At 30.0% G+C, this 15,365-nt stretch overlaps 1 protein-coding gene across 2 annotated transcripts in view; it reads right to left on the reverse strand.

The window, feature by feature from the left end:
• LOC127704179 (MAM and LDL-receptor class A domain-containing protein 1-like) overlaps positions 1-15,365 on the reverse strand; it is a 57,656-nt gene that overhangs the window by 32,281 nt on the left and 10,010 nt on the right. For both annotated transcript variants that reach the window (XM_052208096.1, XM_052208084.1), the window contains exons 5-7: positions 14,831-14,913; positions 13,195-13,321; positions 12,310-12,476 (exon numbers count right to left, since the gene is read on the reverse strand). In XM_052208096.1, the coding sequence (XP_052064056.1) occupies positions 12,310-12,476; positions 13,195-13,321; positions 14,831-14,913 (377 nt within the window). The remainder of the gene's footprint in view (positions 1-12,309; positions 12,477-13,194; positions 13,322-14,830; positions 14,914-15,365) is intronic.

Consider the following 15,365-nt stretch of genomic DNA (forward strand, 5'->3'; position numbering starts at 1 on the left):
AAAACATGGAGAAATAAATTCGGAAGGGGTATAAAAAAAATCGACAAGTAACACACTGTCCACACTAGGGACTATATTCGTGGACAACGAAAATCAAGAACGATAACTGTGTACCCGGACCTAATAGGGTAGAAAAAGTTGACCAATCTTAATGAAACTTGGTATGACTAAAGCTTATTAAATTATAAGACTGCTTACAAAGATTCATGGCAATAGGATATATATTATAGACAATATGACTAATTCTATATTGAACTTTGAGTGTTAAATTTAGACGTTAAAATTGAAAATTTTCAACTATCAACATTTGGGGCTTAAAAAATTAAAATATTGCAAAAAAATACTTTTGAAATGCCTTAATATATAATATATTATGTATTAAAAGCAATAGAGTACTCATTTGATTTATCAGACTTATCATAATTATTAAAAAGTCAAATTTATATGAGCCTGTGGCTAAAAATGGAGGTTTTCCAATGAAGGGGGGCCTTACATGAAGATGTAATATTTTCCAGCAATTTTAAATTTGTAAAGCTTTTTGGTTATAAATAATCCTTACATATGTATTTAATGTACTTTAAATGGAAAGAAAACTTACAAATAACATATCACATTAGTTTAAAAGTGTCTTAGGCCAAGTAAGACTGAAAATAATTTAGGGTCAATTTAGGCCGTATCACATATTTACATTTAAAAATGCATATTGAAGCTATATGAAATAAAATTTTGTGTCTTTTCTATCATTTCTATACTCAGGTGACATGATACAATAAATCTGAGCACAAAAAGACTCTTGCATTCAACTTTTTTTGCAGACAGTATGGTCTGATAAAAAGATTTTTCACTTTTTAGTGAAAAACATGCATGCAATTTTAGTCTCAACAGGCTTATATTTGAACCACTTGCTATCCTACAGAAGAAAAGAAAGATATTATGTGACATAAAACCGGTACAAAAGACATTGTTAAGTGCTTTTTATACAAATTTAGTGAGGTCTTTATAATGGACTTCAACTTTTATGTTCCAAGCTCCTCACATTTAACTTGATACAAACAGGGCGTTAGACGAGGATCATATATACAACACATTTTTCGCATATTGTCTGAGATAATCTTCTTTTCTGTAGATTCAGAGTTCACAAATGAGTAATACAACTGGATTGAAGCATAGAAACACAAATATTGACACATAAAAACCTGTCAGATAGAAAGTCAGAATGCCACTTATGCATCAAAATTGAAAAAGCTATGAAATGCTTATTTTGACCATAAAATGCCAAAATTGGTCATTTTTGCAGAAATTCTATCAAATAAAAGTTTAAATCCTTTAGTTTTATGCTATTTGATAAATTGACACCATCAAATCACTCAGGGAAGTTGCCAAAGTACAGATTCTATATTTCCTGATTTCACCTCTTAGAGTAGAAAAAGTTGACCAATCTTAATGAAACTTGGTATGACTAAAGCTTATTAAATTATAAGACTGCTTACAAAGATTCATGGCAATAGGATATATATTATAGACAATATGACTAATTCTATATTGAACTTTGAGTGTTAAATTTAGACGTTAAAATTGAAAATTTTCAACTATCAACATTTGGGGCTTAAAAAATTAAAATATTGCAAAAAAATACTTTTGAAATGCCTTAATATATAATATATTATGTATTAAAAGCAATAGAGTACTCATTTGATTTATCAGACTTATCATAATTATTAAAAAGTCAAATTTATATGAGCCTGTGGCTAAAAATGGAGGTTTTCCAATGAAGGGGGGCCTTACATGAAGATGTAATATTTTCCAGCAATTTTAAATTTGTAAAGCTTTTTGGTTATAAATAATCCTTACATATGTATTTAATGTACTTTAAATGGAAAGAAAACTTACAAATAACATATCACATTAGTTTAAAAGTGTCTTAGGCCAAGTAAGACTGAAAATAATTTAGGGTCAATTTAGGCCGTATCACATATTTACATTTAAAAATGCATATTGAAGCTATATGAAATAAAATTTTGTGTCTTTTCTATCATTTCTATACTCAGGTGACATGATACAATAAATCTGAGCACAAAAAGACTCTTGCATTCAACTTTTTTTGCAGACAGTATGGTCTGATAAAAAGATTTTTCACTTTTTAGTGAAAAACATGCATGCAATTTTAGTCTCAACAGGCTTATATTTGAACCACTTGCTATCCTACAGAAGAAAAGAAAGATATTATGTGACATAAAACCGGTACAAAAGACATTGTTAAGTGCTTTTTATACAAATTTAGTGAGGTCTTTATAATGGACTTCAACTTTTATGTTCCAAGCTCCTCACATTTAACTTGATACAAACAGGGCGTTAGACGAGGATCATATATACAACACATTTTGCGCATATTGTCTGAGATAATCTTCTTTTCTGTAGATTCAGAGTTCACAAATGAGTAATACAACTGGATTGAAGCATAAAAACACAAATATTGACACATAAAAACCTGTCAGATAGAAAGTCAGAATGCCACTTATGCATCAAAATTGAAAAAGCTATGAAATGCTTATTTTGACCATAAAATGCCAAAATTGGTCATTTTTGCAGAAATTCTATCAAATAAAAGTTTAAATCCTTTAGTTTTATGCTATTTGATAAATTGACACCATCAAATCACTCAGGGAAGTTGCCAAAGTACAGATTCTATATTTCCTGATTTCACCTCTTAGAGTAGAAAAAGTTGACCAATCTTAATGAAACTTGGTATGACTAAAGCTTATTAAATTATAAGACTGCTTACAAAGATTCATGGCAATAGGATATATATTATAGACAATATGACTAATTCTATATTGAACTTTGAGTGTTAAATTTAGACGTTAAAATTGAAAATTTTCAACTATCAACATTTGGGGCTTAAAAAATTAAAATATTGCAAAAAAATACTTTTGAAATGCCTTAATATATAATATATTATGTATTAAAAGCAATAGAGTACTCATTTGATTTATCAGACTTATCATAATTATTAAAAAGTCAAATTTATATGAGCCTGTGGCTAAAAATGGAGGTTTTCCAATGAAGGGGGGCCTTACATGAAGATGTAATATTTTCCAGCAATTTTAAATTTGTAAAGCTTTTTGGTTATAAATAATCCTTACATATGTATTTAATGTACTTTAAATGGAAAGAAAACTTACAAATAACATATCACATTAGTTTAAAAGTGTCTTAGGCCAAGTAAGACTGAAAATAATTTAGGGTCAATTTAGGCCGTATCACATATTTACATTTAAAAATGCATATTGAAGCTATATGAAATAAAATTTTGTGTCTTTTCTATCATTTCTATACTCAGGTGACATGATACAATAAATCTGAGCACAAAAAGACTCTTGCATTCAACTTTTTTTGCAGACAGTATGGTCTGATAAAAAGATTTTTCACTTTTTAGTGAAAAACATGCATGCAATTTTAGTCTCAACAGGCTTATATTTGAACCACTTGCTATCCTACAGAAGAAAAGAAAGATATTATGTGACATAAAACCGGTACAAAAGACATTGTTAAGTGCTTTTTATACAAATTTAGTGAGGTCTTTATAATGGACTTCAACTTTTATGTTCCAAGCTCCTCACATTTAACTTGATACAAACAGGGCGTTAGACGAGGATCATATATACAACACATTTTGCGCATATTGTCTGAGATAATCTTCTTTTCTGTAGATTCAGAGTTCACAAATGAGTAATACAACTGGATTGAAGCATAAAAACACAAATATTGACACATAAAAACCTGTCAGATAGAAAGTCAGAATGCCACTTATGCATCAAAATTGAAAAAGCTATGAAATGCTTATTTTGACCATAAAATGCCAAAATTGGTCATTTTTGCAGAAATTCTATCAAATAAAAGTTTAAATCCTTTAGTTTTATGCTATTTGATAAATTGACACCATCAAATCACTCAGGGAAGTTGCCAAAGTACAGATTCTATATTTCCTGATTTCACCTAATAGGGTAGAAAAAGTTGACCAATCTTAATGAAACTTGGTATGACTAAAGCTTATTAAATTATAAGACTGCTTACAAAGATTCATGGCAATAGGATATATATTATAGACAATATGACTAATTCTATATTGAACTTTGAGTGTTAAATTTAGACGTTAAAATTGAAAATTTTCAACTATCAACATTTGGGGCTTAAAAAATTAAAATATTGCAAAAAAATACTTTTGAAATGCCTTAATATATAATATATTATGTATTAAAAGCAATAGAGTACTCATTTGATTTATCAGACTTATCATAATTATTAAAAAGTCAAATTTATATGAGCCTGTGGCTAAAAATGGAGGTTTTCCAATGAAGGGGGGCCTTACATGAAGATGTAATATTTTCCAGCAATTTTAAATTTGTAAAGCTTTTTGGTTATAAATAATCCTTACATATGTATTTAATGTACTTTAAATGGAAAGAAAACTTACAAATAACATATCACATCAGTTTAAAAGTGTCTTAGGCCAAGTAAGACTGAAAATAATTTAGGGTCAATTTAGGCCGTATCACATATTTACATTTAAAAATGCATATTGAAGCTATATGAAATAAAATTTTGTGTCTTTTCTATCATTTCTATACTCAGGTGACATGATACAATAAATCTGAGCACAAAAAGACTCTTGCATTCAACTTTTTTTGCAGACAGTATGGTCTGATAAAAAGATTTTTCACTTTTTAGTGAAAAACATGCATGCAATTTTAGTCTCAACAGGCTTATATTTGAACCACTTGCTATCCTACAGAAGAAAAGAAAGATATTATGTGACATAAAACCGGTACAAAAGACATTGTTAAGTGCTTTTTATACAAATTTAGTGAGGTCTTTATAATGGACTTCAACTTTTATGTTCCAAGCTCCTCACATTTAACTTGATACAAACAGGGCGTTAGACGAGGATCATATATACAACACATTTTGCGCATATTGTCTGAGATAATCTTCTTTTCTGTAGATTCAGAGTTCACAAATGAGTAATACAACTGGATTGAAGCATAGAAACACAAATATTGACACATAAAAACCTGTCAGATAGAAAGTCAGAATGCCACTTATGCATCAAAATTGAAAAAACTATGAAATGCTTATTTTGACCATAAAATGCCAAAATTGGTCATTTTTGCAGAAATTCTATCAAATAAAAGTTTAAATCCTTTAGTTTTATGCTATTTGATAAATTGACACCATCAAATCACTCAAGGAAGTTGCCAAAGTACAGATTCTATATTTCCTGATTTCACCTCTTAGGGTAGAAAAAGTTGACCAATCTTAATGAAACTTGGTATGACTAAAGCTTATTAAATTATAAGACTGCTTACAAAGATTCATGGCAATAGGATATATATTATAGACAATATGACTAATTCTATATTGAACTTTGAGTGTTAAATTAAGACGTTAAAATTGAAAATTTTCAACTATCAACATTTGGGGCTTAAAAAATTAAAATATTGCAAAAAAATACTTTTGAAATGCCTTAATATATAATATATTATGTATTAAAAGCAATAGAGTACTCATTTGATTTATCAGACTTATCATAATTATTAAAAAGTCAAATTTATATGAGCCTGTGGCTAAAAATGGAGGTTTTCCAATGAAGGGGGGCCTTACATGAAGATGTAATATTTTCCAGCAATTTTAAATTTGTAAAGCTTTTTGGTTATAAATAATCCTTACATATGTATTTAATGTACTTTAAATGGAAAGAAAACTTACAAATAACATATCACATTAGTTTAAAAGTGTCTTAGGCCAAGTAAGACTGATAATAATTTAGGGTCAATTTAGGCCGTATCACATATTTACATTTAAAAATGCATATTGAAGCTATATGAAATAAAATTTTGTGTCTTTTCTATCATTTCTATACTCAGGTGACATGATACAATAAATCTGAGCGCAAAAAGACTCTTGCATTCAACTTTTTTTGCAGACAGTATGGTCTGATAAAAAGATTTTTCACTTTTTAGTGAAAAACATGCATGCAATTTTAGTCTCAACAGGCTTATATTTGAACCACTTGCTATCCTACAGAAGAAAAGAAAGATATTATGTGACATAAAACCGGTACAAAAGACATTGTTAAGTGCTTTTTATACAAATTTAGTGAGGTCTTTATAATGGACTTCAACTTTTATGTTCCAAGCTCCTCACATTTAACTTGATACAAACAGGGCGTTAGACGAGGATCATATATACAACACATTTTGCGCATATTGTCTGAGATAATCTTCTTTTCTGTAGATTCAGAGTTCACAAATGAGTAATACAACTGGATTGAAGCATAAAAACACAAATATTGACACATAAAAACCTGTCAGATAGAAAGTCAGAATGCCACTTATGCATCAAAATTGAAAAAGCTATGAAATGCTTATTTTGACCATAAAATGCCAAAATTGGTCATTTTTGCAGAAATTCTATCAAATAAAAGTTTAAATCCTTTAGTTTTATGCTATTTGATAAATTGACACCATCAAATCACTCAGGGAAGTTGCCAAAGTACAGATTCTATATTTCCTGATTTCACCTAATAGGGTAGAAAAAGTTGACCAATCTTAATGAAACTTGGTATGACTAAAGCTTATTAAATTATAAGACTGCTTACAAAGATTCATGGCAATAGGATATATATTATAGACAATATGACTAATTCTATATTGAACTTTGAGTGTTAAATTTAGACGTTAAAATTGAAAATTTTCAACTATCAACATTTGGGGCTTAAAAAATTAAAATATTGCAAAAAAATACTTTTGAAATGCCTTAATATATAATATATTATGTATTAAAAGCAATAGAGTACTCATTTGATTTATCAGACTTATCATAATTATTAAAAAGTCAAATTTATATGAGCCTGTGGCTAAAAATGGAGGTTTTCCAATGAAGGGGGGCCTTACATGAAGATGTAATATTTTCCAGCAATTTTAAATTTGTAAAGCTTTTTGGTTATAAATAATCCTTACATATGTATTTAATGTACTTTAAATGGAAAGAAAACTTACAAATAACATATCACATTAGTTTAAAAGTGTCTTAGGCCAAGTAAGACTGAAAATAATTTAGGGTCAATTTAGGCCGTATCACATATTTACATTTAAAAATGCATATTGAAGCTATATGAAATAAAATTTTGTGTCTTTTCTATCATTTCTATACTCAGGTGACATGATACAATAAATCTGAGCACAAAAAGACTCTTGCATTCAACTTTTTTTGCAGACAGTATGGTCTGATAAAAAGATTTTTCACTTTTTAGTGAAAAACATGCATGCAATTTTAGTCTCAACAGGCTTATATTTGAACCACTTGCTATCCTACAGAAGAAAAGAAAGATATTATGTGACATAAAACCGGTACAAAAGACATTGTTAAGTGCTTTTTATACAAATTTAGTGAGGTCTTTATAATGGACTTCAACTTTTATGTTCCAAGCTCCTCACATTTAACTTGATACAAACAGGGCGTTAGACGAGGATCATATATACAACACATTTTGCGCATATTGTCTGAGATAATCTTCTTTTCTGTAGATTCAGAGTTCACAAATGAGTAATACAACTGGATTGAAGCATAGAAACACAAATATTGACACATAAAAACCTGTCAGATAGAAAGTCAGAATGCCACTTATGCATCAAAATTGAAAAAGCTATGAAATGCTTATTTTGACCATAAAATGCCAAAATTGGTCATTTTTGCAGAAATTCTATCAAATAAAAGTTTAAATCCTTTAGTTTTATGCTATTTGATAAATTGACACCATCAAATCACTCAGGGAAGTTGCCAAAGTACAGATTCTATATTTCCTGATTTCACCTAATAGGGTAAAAAAAGTTGACCAATCTTAATGAAACTTGGTATGACTAAAGCTTATTAAATTATAAGACTGCTTACAAAGATTCATGGCAATAGGATATATATTATAGACAATATGACTAATTCTATATTGAACTTTGAGTGTTAAATTTAGACGTTAAAATTGAAAATTTTCAACTATCAACATTTGGGGCTTAAAAAATTAAAATATTGCAAAAAAATACTTTTGAAATGCCTTAATATATAATATATTATGTATTAAAAGCAATAGAGTACTCATTTGATTTATCAGACTTATCATAATTATTAAAAAGTCAAATTTATATGAGCCTGTGGCTAAAAATGGAGGTTTTCCAATGAAGGGGGGCCTTACATGAAGATGTAATATTTTCCAGCAATTTTAAATTTGTAAAGCTTTTTGGTTATAAATAATCCTTACATATGTATTTAATGTACTTTAAATGGAAAGAAAACTTACAAATAACATATCACATTAGTTTAAAAGTGTCTTAGGCCAAGTAAGACTGATAATAATTTAGGGTCAATTTAGGCCGTATCACATATTTACATTTAAAAATGCATATTGAAGCTATATGAAATAAAATTTTGTGTCTTTTCTATCATTTCTATACTCAGGTGACATGATACAATAAATCTGAGCGCAAAAAGACTCTTGCATTCAACTTTTTTTGCAGACAGTATGGTCTGATAAAAAGATTTTTCACTTTTTAGTGAAAAACATGCATGCAATTTTAGTCTCAACAGGCTTATATTTGAACCACTTGCTATCCTACAGAAGAAAAGAAAGATATTATGTGACATAAAACCGGTACAAAAGACATTGTTAAGTGCTTTTTATACAAATTTAGTGAGGTCTTTATAATGGACTTCAACTTTTATGTTCCAAGCTCCTCACATTTAACTTGATACAAACAGGGCGTTAGACGAGGATCATATATACAACACATTTTGCGCATATTGTCTGAGATAATCTTCTTTTCTGTAGATTCAGAGTTCACAAATGAGTAATACAACTGGATTGAAGCATAGAAACACAAATATTGACACATAAAAACCTGTCAGATAGAAAGTCAGAATGCCACTTATGCATCAAAATTGAAAAAGCTATGAAATGCTTATTTTGACCATAAAATGCCAAAATTGGTCATTTTTGCAGAAATTCTATCAAATAAAAGTTTAAATCCTTTAGTTTTATGCTATTTGATAAATTGACACCATCAAATCACTCAGGGAAGTTGCCAAAGTACAGATTCTATATTTCCTGATTTCACCTAATAGGGTAGAAAAAGTTGACCAATCTTAATGAAACTTGGTATGACTAAAGCTTATTAAATTATAAGACTGCTTACAAAGATTCATGGCAATAGGATATATATTATAGACAATATGACTAATTCTATATTGAACTTTGAGTGTTAAATTTAGACGTTAAAATTGAAAATTTTCAACTATCAACATTTGGGGCTTAAAAAATTAAAATATTGCAAAAAAATACTTTTGAAATGCCTTAATATATAATATATTATGTATTAAAAGCAATAGAGTACTCATTTGATTTATCAGACTTATCATAATTATTAAAAAGTCAAATTTATATGAGCCTGTGGCTAAAAATGGAGGTTTTCCAATGAAGGGGGGCCTTACATGAAGATGTAATATTTTCCAGCAATTTTAAATTTGTAAAGCTTTTTGGTTATAAATAATCCTTACATATGTATTTAATGTACTTTAAATGGAAAGAAAACTTACAAATAACATATCACATTAGTTTAAAAGTGTCTTAGGCCAAGTAAGACTGAAAATAATTTAGGGTCAATTTAGGCCGTATCACATATTTACATTTAAAAATGCATATTGAAGCTATATGAAATAAAATTTTGTGTCTTTTCTATCATTTCTATACTCAGGTGACATGATACAATAAATCTGAGCACAAAAAGACTCTTGCATTCAACTTTTTTTGCAGACAGTATGGTCTGATAAAAAGATTTTTCACTTTTTAGTGAAAAACATGCATGCAATTTTAGTCTCAACAGGCTTATATTTGAACCACTTGCTATCCTACAGAAGAAAAGAAAGATATTATGTGACATAAAACCGGTACAAAAGACATTGTTAAGTGCTTTTTATACAAATTTAGTGAGGTCTTTATAATGGACTTCAACTTTTATGTTCCAAGCTCCTCACATTTAACTTGATACAAACAGGGCGTTAGACGAGGATCATATATACAACACATTTTGCGCATATTGTCTGAGATAATCTTCTTTTCTGTAGATTCAGAGTTCACAAATGAGTAATACAACTGGATTGAAGCATAGAAACACAAATATTGACACATAAAAACCTGTCAGATAGAAATTCAGAATGCCACTTATGCATCAAAATTGAAAAAGCTATGAAATGCTTATTTTGACCATAAAATGCCAAAATTGGTCATTTTTGCAGAAATTCTATCAAATAAAAGTTTAAATCCTTTAGTTTTATGCTATTTGATAAATTGACACCATCAAATCACTCAGGGAAGTTGCCAAAGTACAGATTCTATATTTCCTGATTTCACCTAATAGGGTAGAAAAAGTTGACCAATCTTAATGAAACTTGGTATGACTAAAGCTTATTAAATTATAAGACTGCTTACAAAGATTCATGGCAATAGGATATATATTATAGACAATATGACTAATTCTATATTGAACTTTGAGTGTTAAATTAAGACGTTAAAATTGAAAATTTTCAACTATCAACATTTGGGGCTTAAAAAATTAAAATATTGCAAAAAAATACTTTTGAAATGCCTTAATATATAATATATTATGTATTAAAAGCAATAGAGTACTCATTTGATTTATCAGACTTATCATAATTATTAAAAAGTCAAATTTATATGAGCCTGTGGCTAAAAATGGAGGTTTTCCAATGAAGGGGGGCCTTACATGAAGATGTAATATTTTCCAGCAATTTTAAATTTGTAAAGCTTTTTGGTTATAAATAATCCTTACATATGTATTTAATGTACTTTAAATGGAAAGAAAACTTACAAATAACATATCACATTAGTTTAAAAGTGTCTTAGGCCAAGTAAGACTGAAAATAATTTAGGGTCAATTTAGGCCGTATCACATATTTACATTTAAAAATGCATATTGAAGCTATATGAAATAAAATTTTGTATCTTTTCTATCATTTCTATACTCAGGTGACATGATACAATAAATCTGAGCACAAAAAGACTCTTGCATTCAACTTTTTTTGCAGACAGTATGGTCTGATAAAAAGATTTTTCACTTTTTAGTGAAAAACATGCATGCAATTTTAGTCTCAACAGGCTTATATTTGAACCACTTGCTATCCTACAGAAGAAAAGAAAGATATTATGTGACATAAAACCGGTACAAAAGACATTGTTAAGTGCTTTTTATACAAATTTAGTGAGGTCTTTATAATGGACTTCAACTTTTATGTTCCAAGCTCCTCACATTTAACTTGATACAAACAGGGCGTTAGACGAGGATCATATATACAACACATTTTGCGCATATTGTCTGAGATAATCTTCTTTTCTGTAGATTCAGAGTTCACAAATGAGTAATACAACTGGATTGAAGCATAGAAACACAAATATTGACACATAAAAACCTGTCAGATAGAAAGTCAGAATGCCACTTATGCATCAAAATTGAAAAAGCTATGAAATGCTTATTTTGACCATAAAATGCCAAAATTGGTCATTTTTGCAGAAATTCTATCAAATAAAAGTTTAAATCCTTTAGTTTTATGCTATTTGATAAATTGACACCATCAAATCACTCAGGGAAGTTGCCAAAGTACAGATTCTATATTTCCTGATTTCACCTCTTAGGTCCGAGTACACAGTTATTTCGTAGTGCATTTCTTTTAGACAATAAATGAAAATTAAAAAAATCTCACCTGCGCTTTCTCAATAATATTTTTACAGTGTGTTGTACTACTTTTGGGACAAATTATATCAAAATTATAGAAAACTTCATCGGCTCTAACTCAAAATATGGACAATTTCATGCTAAGGGGGTCTTCAAATCTTTTGACAGCTTCCGATGTGCTAATTTTTAACATTTTTCAGCTGGACCAAATCACTACTTTACTTTAAAATTCATGACCCAAATTTGTTTACAGTGTCATTTCACCCCCCTACTTACTATTTGAGTCATAAAACATGGAGAAATAAATTCGGAAGGGGTATAAAAAAAATCGACAAGTAACACACTGTCCACACTAGGGACTAATCAAAGAACGATAACTGTGTACCCGGACCTAATAGAGACTTAAATATTACTACCCAAATCTGTTCTTCAGAAAATGCATATATATTATATCTTGAAACAGCTCAAACAATACAAGACTGAAGACAAGCCGTACTGTGAGTTTTCTTTTTACCTTTGAGCTACTAAAGTTATTAGCTTGCAGACTAATTTCGGCAAGTTGCCATTGATTTCCTTGATTTCCGGCTTTCCTCCAAATTTGTATGCTTTCTTGATATACGCTTAAGGCACCCATTTTAGAACCATACATGTGGTAATGAAACTTTAGACATCCAGAAGATTCTGCAAATATGTATCATTCGTATAATAACAAATCTTTTAGTTACTATGTAAAGATTTTAAATTTCGGTAGCCGATATGTCTAGAAAGTGTACTTATTCAGATTAATATTACATATTACCGCGAGCCCGATATTGCTTGAAGGTGTATGGAATGTTTTCTAAAAAATGTACTCATTTGATTAATGGCTTTGTAATAAAGTTAAGTCTGTTTCACTTTTCAGTTTTTCATCATTTATTGCTGTTTATATTTGATTTATTTAAAGTAAGATCCTTTGGGTTATTTTGACAGTATATTCAGAGACTTCTTGATTATTAAACGAAAACCTATTATCATGATAACGGTTATTATTGTTGAATTGTTGAATGTATCATGTAGACGGGTCCTTACTGGGTTTGGCGATCAACTATGATACATAGCCGTACAGGAAGTGTAGTGTAATGAGGTGAAAAGTCAAAACAATCAACAGAATTAAAAGGACCATTAATGTCTTTTTTGTCGAACTTTTTAAAGCAATTTCTTTAATATATTGATCTAACTAAATGTTTCACCTTTAATTTATACTGTTAAAGAATTCGGAGTGATGATTATACTTTGAACAAAAAGTTAGACCATTTCTCAATGTTGATTGAAACCATATGTTTTACGGCAAAATGCCTATCTGTTTGAGAGTAACAAATACATAAATAATAAAAAAAATATAGAGGTTAAAAAAGTTTACCAAAAATGAAGTCCCGTGATAGCAATCTTGCAGCAGATCCGTCAGTAACAGATGATGTCTCGAAATATAAGTAGTAATCCCCTTTGTATGCTGAAGACGGACCAGTCGCTTTACTAGGTGTTGAGTTCTGCATAACGAAATACACGTATACATTAACCAATATGAATAATATTAAACAACAACCAAACAGCACAATAAGCGTGGAATTCTGTATAACAAATTTCCATATTTATTGCGTTTAATAAAACGAGACAGATATAAAAAAAAAAAACCCACCAAAAACGAATGTACTAATTGATACTTTAGTCAGGGAGAACTTGATTTATTTATTATTTTATTTATCATATGTAATTGGCTTTGAACTAGCTTCCAGTAACTCAAGTACTCTAGATCTTATTTCGGTACTTTTTCTTTTGTTTTTATGCCTCGTACCAATCCTTTGAATTCAGCCAACTCCAACTGATTTTTAAGGTTTTTTCTTATGTTGTGCTGTTACACCACTGTCCCAGGTTAGGAGAGGGCTGAACACTCACAAACGTGATTAACCCCGCCACATTCTTTATGTGCCTGTCCCAAGTCAGGAACCTGTAGTTCAGCTGTTGTCGTTGTTTCATGTCTCATACTTGTTTTTTGTAAATTGTTTTGTTATAAATAAGGCCGTTTGTTTTCTCGTTTGAATTGATTCACATCTTTCATGTCGGGGCCTTTAATGGCCAATTATACGGTATAGCTTTTTCTCATTGTTTAAGGCCGTAGTTGGCGTATAATTGCTAACATCAACTTCATTTTAACCCTGGTAGATAGTTTTCTCACTGTCAATCATACCACATCTCTCATTTAGCTATAATAGTTTGCCGCAATACTAAAACGTTTCCTTTGCATGCCTGTATAGATTGATTTTATTTTTGCAATTTCACAAGACCATGTTCTTGTTCTGTTTTTGACGTAGTTAAATGAAATGTTTGTTATTTAATGGCAGATCTTTGGTCGTTTCTTAAAAATTTATACCCATCTTTTAGAGACTCGGGACGATTTAGAGTTTGAGATAATGTATAGTCTGGTTAAATATTACATGTTCCATTTTAGATGTCTTTTGGTTGTTTTGTCATTCGGTTGCTGTCCCTTTGCCTTTTTAACCATTTTTTATTCGAGCGTCACTGATGAGTCTTTTTTAGACGAAACGCGCGTCTGGCGCAAATACAAAATTTCAATCCTGGTATCTATGATGAGTTTATTTACAACCACTGGGTCGATGCCACTGCTGGTGGAGTTTTTATTCCCCGAGGGTATCACCAGCTTAGTAGTCAGCACTTCTGTGTTGACATGAATTATCATTGATATGGTCATAATTATAAATTAACTGTTTTTAAAACTTTGAGTTTTTAAAATACTAAGGCTTTTCTACCTCAGGAATAGAATACCTTAGCTGTATTTGGCAAAACGTTTAGGAATTTTTGGTCCTCAATGCTCTTCAACTTCGTACTTTATTTGGCCTTTATAACCTTTTTTTGATTCGAGCGTCACTGATGAGTCTTTTGTAGACGAAACGGGCGTCTAGCGCAAATGCAAAATTTTAATCCTGGTATCTATGATGAGTTTATTTGGCGTATAACCCACATCTTCTTTAATTTATTACCGAATGTACTATCCAGTTGTGTTCGTCACTGAGATCCTGAATAAACATGGATCCCATGTTGTTCTCAAAGTCAGCTTCATAAACTTGAAAAATGATAAATTATGTATTTCAATAAATGTTAATATTTACAAAATTTACAAAAAAAATAAAATTATAGTTCAAAGATTGAAACAATTAAAATTTCGTTTTTTCTTATGTTCGTGTTAATCTAAGTCAATATAGGCTTCGGAAGAACGAGAACATGTTAATTTAATATGAATATTAAACCTGATTTGTACTGTACCGACACGCTGAGTTGCCAGTAAATAGTCCGCAGAAAGACATGTCAACCTACTAGGAAACATTATTCCGACTCCGAGCCGATCAGTCTTTGCTCTTACTTCTAAATGCCGCATGCCTAGCGGAAAAGCAGCAAATACCATTATTACAGTCTTTAGTTTGACCAAGCCGGGGTTCGACCCCTCGATCTGCAACACTCGAAACGTACACGCTACCACGAAACCATCGAGTCGGTATCAGTTAGTATGTCTTACGG

This window comes from Mytilus californianus, unplaced genomic scaffold, assembly GCF_021869535.1.
Source record: "Mytilus californianus isolate M0D057914Y unplaced genomic scaffold, xbMytCali1.0.p SCAF_1, whole genome shotgun sequence".
NCBI classification, from domain to species: Eukaryota; Metazoa; Mollusca; class Bivalvia; order Mytilida; family Mytilidae; genus Mytilus; species Mytilus californianus.